Genomic DNA, 10,132 nt, shown 5'->3' with positions numbered 1-10,132 from the left:
TTGGGATCACTCTCTGGCAATGCCTGCAGAGGCAAGCAGTTTCCCGGCGTTTTGTAGCGACTGGAATGGCAATCAGTCCATATGTTAAGGAGGGCAGTGAGCACTCGCGTGTTGAGCAAGTCGCAGCCGCCTCAATCATTTTCAAGGAACAAAGTTGGCAGCGTAGAAAAGGATAAGCTAGCTGTTCGTTGACTGATAACGAAGTTTCTGGTGTTCACGATGACAAAGTACTAGAGCATCCTGTGCTCGGCAATTAGAAGATGAGCTGTTTGCCAAACGCGATGAACCAGATTTCCCCTTAAGTATGAACAGAGTAGCAGTGCGCTCAAGATCTACCAAACCTTTCAAATCTTCTGGCACAGCATTGAGCTTTCAGCATTTTGCTTGCGCTGGCATTCATGCGCCGCTTCACCTCCGCAGTGGCTGACGGCACAGTAAGGATTCCTTCACCAAGAACAGCAATGCGTACTAAGGATGGCATCAACCACGCCGTTGCGCCACCGTGCCAACTCGGACAAAGCAACTCTCTCTGAAGGGGTGCATCAGCGTATCCAGCTCACTGGGCGGTTAAAAGAGTTTTCTTCACCGGGGCTAGCGCTTGTTTGCCGACCGACCTTAACCGCCCTATGGGCTGACAAAAGATATCAAGGTTGACTTGTGTTGGTTTAAAGGATGCAAAACCCGGCTAGCCTGTGAATTTCTGAGCCAGAATTGGCTCTCAAAGCGGTATTTCTCCAGTGGCTGTTCACGGAATCGTGTCCTCTTTTTTTCCTGATGTACTTCTGGCGCCTTATTGAAGTATCTCCATTCTACTGAATAGCCTGACTTGACAAACACCTAAACCGACGTCTACATTTAAGTGATTTCTAATGAAACAACATGTTTTCTCGCTTCTTTTGTGGTGATACATTCACTCCAAACAGACAGTTCCCGCCAACGAGTATCGCGTGATTGAGGTAGCAACAGTAAGACCAAAATGATTGGATCTGGTTTGAGCTAGGTATAAATATGTTCTCGCGGTTTCCTCCTACCCAAGTTTCGAGCAAGGCCTTGCCAAAAATGAACTTTTATTGATTCATTCAGCTCCACAAAATTCCATTCATCTCAATCTACAAAATGACCGAAGTCGCCGCCTCGAAGAAATTTGCATTACTTGCCACGGGCGGCACCATCGGAACTGAGGCCAAAAACCCTGACGATGTAGATTACGGCTCTGTTGGACACGGTGAATATGTTACACTCGATCAACTCCGGAAGAATACCGGGATCGATGAAGTTGCACGAGAGCTCGACGTGGGCATCCAGCCTGAGGATTTTGAATCCATCGATAGTACTGCGGTCACCTCCAAAGTTTGGAACGATATTGGTCAAAGGTGCGAAAGTTTGTCTAGAAACAAAGATATCAAGGCCATAATCATCACCCATGGAACAGCAAGCCTTGAAGAGACTGCATTCACTCTGTCTATGGTTTTGAGACTGGGGACTCCAGTCATCATCACTGGGTCCATGAGCCCCTTGAACGGAACATCCTCAGATGCATCGGCCAATCTCATTGCCGCATTCCGCGTAGCTGCTTACATGTGCAAACATAAATACGAGGGGATTTTGGTGGTGTTGAACAACGAAATACATCTACCCCGTTTTGTCACGAAAACTCACACCCAGAATCATGACGCCTTCAAGTCACCAAATTTCAAATCCATCGGTCGTATTATAAAGGGCGAAGTCAAATTCGACGAGCTCATGCAGCCAAAGCTTCCTGCAAATCTTAGGTTCACTGTCCAAATGCTTGCTAACTCTCCGCGCGTCGACATAGTGTGCAGCTACGTGGGTGCTGATAGCGTGGGAATCAACGCGTATGTCAAGGCTGGAGCAAGGGGGATCATATCCATGGGTTTTGCGCCTGGACTAGGAACACCGGCAGAGAAAGATGGGCTTGATGTTGCCATAAAGGGTGGCTGTGTGGTGGTTCAGTCGGTACGAGTTCTATCTGGGAAGGTTACCGACAGCGAAGACCACAATAAGATGGGCATTATTGCTGGGAACAACCTCAGCCCCTGGATAGCGAGAATCGTTGTCCAACTTGCGATTAGTAAGAGCGATGAGACTAAATTGGATGTCAAGGACATACTCTGTGAGGCGTTCAGCAATCTTTAGTTTGCTTTCAGGAGATTCATGCCGAGCTACGAAATGGCACTCTTGGTCTCATGCTACACCTGGATCAAGAGGATTTCTTTTGGAACGAAGTCTTAATAGAGCAATCTGTTCGAGCCATAGTTAACGGGACAGCCCGCAGTTACTCATTCTTATTGACTATATAAATATCACAGGGGCCATCAATTGACACTAATGTTCAATAATCACATGCGATTCTCCCATGCCAAGCAGGGGATGACAAGACTCGAGTATCAGAATCACGGTGCCTGACAGCCGAGGTGGCTAACAGAAGACAGATAGATATGGCGTATATCACACCTGTAAGTACATAACGTTGGAAACTTCGCAATGCTTTTGGCAACGATAACATTAGTGATGCCCAAGTCCTTGCCTACTTATGTGAGCTGACGTGACATTTTCCTCGACCTCATACCTTGACGTTATTCTTCTCTGATATCAAATCATACGCAAACATGCCGTAGTCGTGATTTGAGAATTTCATGTCCGAAGACTGTTCGTCCTCTTTGACTTCTGGCTCCACGTCTTTATGCCCATATACGGGGCTTTTCTCGGCATCTGTCGGCGGTTGCGGTGTCAATTGCTCATGATCTGTAGCCTCCCTCTCAGGATCGTGATACTCTGGCATTCCAGTCCTCATCTCTCTTCGTATAAGCTCAATCTCGATGACTATGCGGCCTTCGGGCTTCATTTTTTGGCGTAGGCTATCACCATCACAGTCAAAATATAATCCCCAAATGCCACTATCTTCCAAGACTGCGCAGAAGCCTTCCCATCCACAAAAGGTAAGCCTACGATCTTGTCGAGTACATTCCCACGGCCCAGTCACATTACCATCGGCAATGGCACGGTTGCCAAAGCGTACTTGATATGTGACGGGATCGACGAATATCCAATTCATGATAGGTGCCTCATGGGTAATAGTGCTCACTAGCCCCGAGAAGCGTGAGTCCGGGTAAGGAAGATAATAGCCCTCGAACGGGTGGCCGAAAGGAACATCATGAGCTGTGCCGGTGTCCACAAATAGCTGTTCAATTATTATTGGGTTCTGATTCGCAAGAAGATGGAGAAAGCTCACTCTATCGCCAGAAAGGACGACTTGACGTCCTTCGAGGTAAGGGCTGAATTGTGACGACTTGGGACAGTGCAATATAAGGTTGTTCTTTCGACTTCGATGCTCTTCTCGACGCGATCTGGCCATGGAAGCCTTAATGCCTTCAGAGGCGCCCACAGCAGTGGTGAAGCTGATGAGTAGTGAGAGAGCCATCTCCCTTTGCAATTGCTAAGGCTTTGTGGAAGAGAATAGTATTACTCAGAGCTCTGTGGACAGTTGAGAGATGGTTTGCAGCGAGATATCTAAGTCCACGTAACGAGGACATGAAGGATTTCGCCAGTGAGATGCGACTCTCCCCACTAGTGGTCCTAGCGATTTGTCTCTTTCACACGGGTGAGTGGATGACAAGGCAATCGGTTTGCCGCTCATTCCAGGCTGTTGAGGACAGCGTGGTAGCGATAGTCTCGGAAAATCATTCGATTCAACCCCAAAAGTCAGAATAATGCTTGGAGTGTTTCAGACTTCGAAACCTCGAAAGATCAGAAGAGACGTTAGAAAAAGGATTGGAGATCATCGGCTGATGCCTGTGGAGCTTCCTAGCAGCTTCTGACAGAAGACGGCATTCTATGCCTTTTGAAGAGATGTCAGATACAATGTCCATGCTGCAGATCTTCGATAGTGCCTGGTGGTCCCTGATTGATGTTGTTGAAACTCTCCGGCACAAGGACCCTGACCAGGGTCCGGTAGCTGCAGGACCCTTGTCAAAGCTCCCATGAAGACATCCTGAGACACAGGCGAACCCCAATGCAACCCACAAACGTTCTATCGACTCACCGACATCGTACCATGCGAACCATTTTTCAGATGTTCTGGAAACAAGAGTGCCATTCCGCATGAGCGAACCGCGCCGACCGACGCGTTCTGGCCAAGACCGACAAAACACGACGCAAGATACGATCCGAGCGGCTGGTTTCAACATCAGACGATGTCAGTTTGCTACCAAGTTGATCGCTGGTTCTGTAGCAAATATGATCCCAGAGGCATAGATGGGGAAGGAGGATAGCATCAAGTAATTATACCGGGCTCTGTCAGCCGAGTTCGGCATCGAAGCTTAAAGCTCACCATGCTCCCCCTCCACCATGGCCAACCAAGCCACATCTCAATCCAAATCACAGAGCACCACGTCAATCACTGAAAAGAAGCCAGCGGGAACAGGTTCCCCCATCGCCACAATATCAGCAAAATTTGACGCCCAACAGCAGCAACCACCACCTATTCCACGAAGGCCAAATCACGCGTCGCGATCCGCAAGCACCTCGTCAAAGCGGATATCTGCTGTCGCTGTCCCTATAGAACCCTCGGTCAAGCCACCCGAGGATTACTCTGCTGTGCCAGGAGCCCTCAGAAGATCCCTTTCTTTCAAGATCCCCATTCGAGTCGCAACCGACAACCTTTCACCAGCCAACCGCTCTCGTGCTCAGTCACTACCACAGGAACACCAATCTGACGATCCCAGCCATCAACGCCATAACCCAAAACGAGGCTCTCTTTCATCGATAGGGGAGAAACCGACCGCAGAGGCCCCGAAAGAACCGCAAGCCACCAGCCCAACACTTTCGATCAGATCACTTTCAGAGCAATTTCTGAAAGAACGTGGACTACTCAACTCCGAACCAGTAGACGAAACAAGCTCACCTGAGGAGCTCCAGCATTCATTGCAAGATCAAGTTGTCAGATATCTAACCACAATGTCTTCCCCGTAAGCTTCAACATTAGCTCCGTTTTGTTGGATTTGACGTCTAATCTTCACTGTCATCTAGAGCAAAGACCCCCGCGGAAGAGCAGTCTCGTGCGCCTGCCTATCCCACATCCTACCCACCAGCCAACACAGGGATGAGGGGAAACATGCCCGCACCAGGCCTCCCTGTCCCCATGCCCAACCTGTCTGGCACCGCAAATGGCCCTGTTGGTATGCCAATGATTTCTAATACGCGGCTCAAGTTTCCTCTTTTGCTAATACGACTTCAGGTAACCTGCTCAGAGGCCCTGTCGATGAGAACGGGAAGTTGACCAAAGCTGCTCTGATGGTTGGCATCAAGTTGGACCTAGAAGCTGAGGTTCACTTGACTGCCCGCGTCCGTGGTGACATCCTTGTTGGTTTATACTAAAGTGCCCGTGGTCTACAACGAGAAGCGCACTCACGAAAATTACAAAGAGTGGCCAGTCACGAGGAGCCTGACCGTTAAATGGTACAGAGCGACACGACATTGCGCTTTGAAACAAGTTACCCCTTGCTTCATAGGCTCATAAGTTGCCCCGAGTAAGTATGGCTCGGATTTGGAACCGATAAAATAGGAAATGGGAGTCATTGCATTTTCTTTGAACAGCAAAGACTGTTCAAATTAGGTCTACGGGGGGACGATCCTTTCCAGCGACAAATATCGAAGTTTAGCAGTCTTCAAGCATAAATGTTAAATTGACCGAGCATTGATCATGGGAACACATGTATCCAGATCGAACACATATGAAGGTATAGCCTTAAATGCTGTCTTTGACAACCTTGCCTGGGGGCATAGAATGAACCCCTTTGGGCGCCTTTGACAGCTTCGTAAGCTGTGCCGAAGGCTAAACAACTTCGCCCAACATTTTCCATCAGTGATCCTGTCTTTTACTCGTCTCGCTGAGATTTAACGATTTAACTCAGTCGTCCGTCATCCGTTTCCAGAAGAATGACTAGAATGAAAGTTGAGTCATCTGCTTCTTACTTCTGAAGCACAAAATTCCAGCACCGCATGTGGTGACTAAGGTACTCAGTGACCTGCATGTTGTTTCGGAGTATCCACCATGATCTGGCGCTGTTTTGCCCATTCAATAATGCGATCATACTTGGGACACCTATGCTGGGAGTTGAAGTCTGGCTGAATGCCCCGAGAGCCATTTGTGTGTAAGAACGGGGTTACATCAGCCGAGCACTGCAGTCGTATACGCAATGCCTAGATACAATGATCAACATGCTGTAGAAGTCAGCTTCGGGAGCAAACCAGTAAATTAGTCCAGTCAAGTCACTCAATGCAAAGTTTTGGACTTGTAGAACGCTTACGGCAAGGACAAGATCCTCTCCACCGTGAAAGGCCGGATCGTCGCTATAATCGAATTCGAATCTGTGCACAAACTGACGTACGAGATTCAAGCAATGAAGGTTGTGGAAAACCTCGAGGCCAGCCAAAAGATAGCCTGGCTTTGTGCGTGTCCAGGAGTCACCGTCGGTGCCATGCGATGTCTTGTTCAATGCTGGTAAGTATTCATCCGATAAGTCAAATGATCCATCTAATACCAATCTGGATCAGTAGCTGTCATGAAAATAAACTAGGGCTCGTTCGTGCAACTTACAATACCACAGATCCTTCCATTTTGCTTCCAAATCTGGAGTCGGCCTTCCCTTATAAGGGCTAGTCTTCCAGAATGCATTGTCAAACTGCACATCTTCGTATTCCAAAATATCTTGGACGGGTGCTGTGTATCTCATGAGTCTGGGACTCTATCAATAGTTTTCAAGAGATGTGATGCTGGACTCACACAAAACATGAAGCGTTCTGGCGCACTCCAAATCCGATGGTCCAGCTGGGTTGAGGTGGAGCCAAGTCGAGAGCCCAAGAAATACACAGCTTATCCAAAAGAAAGGAAAAGAGACGTTTTCGAATGAAGTTTTGCTTTTTAGCGGGCAGTTGCATGTTATCACCATCCAAGAAGAATGCTTCTTCCGCTTGGAGGTCTCCTCCGTCGCGAGACTGTCCTGTCTCACTGAACACCATGGCGCCGATTTTCAAGAAGAGTGACAATTAAAATGTGAAGAAATTGCAGATATCAACTGTCAGGATGCTCTCTTAAACCCTATAGTTGTTCGAATTCCGAGAGCTGACCGTTAGTTAGTTTTCAGGGATATGAAGCAACAGACGAGGGGCTCCTTGCAAATATTACTCGCCATCGGACAGGGTGGATGTCCCTATCTCTGAGACAAGGGGAATTCATGATAAGGAAGACATCATTCAGGCCGGACTGTTGCACAGGATAGCAATGAGTCAGTCTTCGACACCGACTAATCGACCATCTGTATTCGTCTAGTCAATCGACTCCAGAAAGCTTATTGTCTCCCATCGACACGACTTTGTCTGTTCAGATACGCAGCTGACCAGGTTTCCTTGAAACTGCGCAGCAGCCAACGCGGGTCCAAAAAGCTTGTTGCTCTAGAAAAAGCATCCAGATGAACCAGTCTCGACTACCAAGCCAACTACCAAGGTCAGCATCGACCCCAATTCCTACATTCTGTGCAAGTAATGTATTTCGCTTATGTCTATCCAAGTTGCCGGCTCAATGTGCTGCACTGAGTCACTTGAGACTTCTCTGTGCAGCTCAGTCCATCACCGAGCTTCGCAGGTCGGCAGGCACCAAAGTCAACGTGGCTACTCTATTTCCGTCGACTGCTCAGATTAAGTTCATTTGCGAGCTCACCACCGTTCTGATCCTTGTAGGCTCCGCAGCAGAAGTTCCAACTCATGTGGGATACCCGATGTCGAGGTACGTGAAGCAATCAGTCACTTCACACCATGTGCCAGATTGACGTGGATAGTCAGAGAAGCTTCCATGTACGATGGTGTGGATGAAGCTTACGCCTTCTCATGCCTGGATTAGCTGCAGTGAGGACGTGATGGACATCGCGTTCATACCAAGGCTTGGCTCGTTACTTGAGATAAGTGCGCCAATAGTAGCAGGTTGAATTCACTGTTGTTCACCTTATGGAAACGGCTATTTAAAGGCACTGAGTTTCCATTTCTAAAGAGTTTCGTCAAAGAATCAACTTCAATTCCCCCCCTCAAACAGAGACAACATGAGAATTTCCAACGTTTTGCTCCTCGGAGGAGCCTCTTTGATTGTTGCTGCCCCTGCCGGTGCTGTGAACGAAGGGACACGCGGAGCCAGCATTTCTTTCCCGAGTCTACGCATTACAAGAAATCTCCCAACGCTGCTGCAGAGCCTGCAGCTGAGCCTACGATCGAAATTCTGGAATCGGTCCATTACTAAGTGACAAGGGACGTACAACATACCAAGTCTGTTCGCTGTGGGTAAGTCGGATCATGTTTGCAACTAAATGCAAGGAATTTAGCTAATTGACCCTATGATCAGGTTGTGAAGTATCCCTCAGGCTCTCAAAGTGGAAGCATTATCTGGAAGGATTGTCAAGCGACTTTTGTCGAAATTTTCTCCAGTCTATTTGTCTGCCTAGTAAACGTCACATGAGGTGGGAAGGGTCTCAAGGCCCGCCGCCGATGACAAGAATAGTATTTACATTCTGCTTGAGTAACAGGTACCTTGCTTGCAATACTACGAGTATCCTTAAGTCTTCGCATCTCTATTTAGAGATTAAACTAGCCCCTCCAGGGCGAAATATTCCTCAACTGGCACGAACATTTTTAAATAATTCACCACTCTCACGATCGAAATGACCCAATTGCTCGTAGTCAATCGCGCCTTGAAGGATGTAGATTAAAGTTGATAGTGTTACGGTCAGTGGTTACATGAGCATCATCACAAGCCACAATGACACACAGATAGAACAATCATACATGTACTCTTGATGAACATCTGGGCAGGTGGTGGTATTACAACACAATGCGTAGATACCTCCACCAGTCATATTGAGGTAAGCGTTCATGATCAAGTGATGAAATTCAAATTTGGCACAATTACAGCGCCCGATCTACACTCTATAGAATCCTCTAGCCCTGAGATTTCTTGTGCGACAAACAGCATTGCACATCTTGGCGTGGAGGTCGAATACAAGGAGGGGTATGGTTGCAGAGATTCACAATCAAACAGCCGTGATCAGAGCAATAGATTGGGCCTGGGCAACCTTTCCGACTATTATTGTTGCTTGCGGTTTCATCGACTAGATGTGTAGGATTGAAACAAGCGGGATTGTCACATAAGTGTGACACGTGATCATTTGGGTTTCGCTTATGAAGTTGCGCGTAGGCGCCGATGTGAAGTAGGTACGCTCTCGAAGTTTTTCTGCCAGTGAGGCCTTTTTTCGCTTTGGCATTGCTCTTTGTCCATATCTATGATAGGGATACGATTAGGTAGTGTTTGAGACTAGGGCAGACTTCTCGGAAACTGACCTGAGCGTAACCATCTCGGGTGCGACATCCAGTTGGAATGTGACAACCAAGTTTTGTATCAGTTTTACATCTTTTGGTGCGTCTTTTGGCAACCAATGACTTAGCACAAGCCCAGCCAAGGTCGTCCATAATGTTTATGCGAGCTCGAGCCATCTTGAACGTGGTTCGAGAGAGAAGACTAAAGAAGAGAAGGATGTCTACTCCGTCATGGAAAGGAATATGTCCCCTTTTAAGGACGGGTAATCAACGAGCTTTACCAGTGGAGCAGGAGCATTCGTCACTTAACTTCATGTCGTGACCGATTAAATCCGCCTCCCGCAAGGCCCGCACGCGGGCCGACGAATGTACACCTCCCCCGGGGTTCTATACAGTAAGATACTATTTTACTGAGCCCGGGACAGTATTGGAATATCTAGACAAGGGAGATATGGAGGGGTGGGGGGAGGTGATCTCGGCTCTTCGCACATCGCCTGGGACGTCCCATAGACCATCAGATAACAATTGCTATTAAGTTTTTGATACGGCCTGTGTGATATCGTTCGGTGATGCTCATGCGATTAGCAACAGCGCGGAAACTTGTAATATTGATGTTTTATTAGGATTGACAAGATAACGTACCAAAAGTAGGGTCTTCACAAGCCCCAACATGGGTCATACCTAGAATCTATGTTATTAATTGACAACTTGCTTTTGATTGGGGTTCTTTGGTAGGCAATTCAATTTCACTCGT

At 47.7% G+C, this 10,132-nt stretch overlaps 1 protein-coding gene across 1 annotated transcript; it reads left to right on the top strand.

Moving 5' to 3' along the window:
• Nucleotides 1-5,161: 5,161 nt before the first annotated feature.
• N0V96_010794 (uncharacterized protein) lies at nucleotides 5,162-5,397 on the top strand (the record flags this gene model as incomplete). The annotated part of the gene is made up of 2 exons (XM_053189149.2): nucleotides 5,162-5,198; nucleotides 5,258-5,397. The coding sequence occupies 2 exons, from the start codon at nucleotides 5,162-5,164 to the stop codon at nucleotides 5,395-5,397; spliced, it is 177 nt and encodes a 58-aa protein (XP_053053137.2).
• Nucleotides 5,398-10,132: the final 4,735 nt, after the last annotated feature.

Source organism: Colletotrichum fioriniae, assembly GCF_027942845.1.
Source record: "Colletotrichum fioriniae strain IMI 355084 chromosome Unknown scaffold_15, whole genome shotgun sequence".
NCBI classification, from domain to species: Eukaryota; Fungi; Ascomycota; class Sordariomycetes; order Glomerellales; family Glomerellaceae; genus Colletotrichum; species Colletotrichum fioriniae.
Note: the sequence above shows the minus strand (reverse complement) of the source record. Positions and strands in the feature narration are given on the sequence as shown.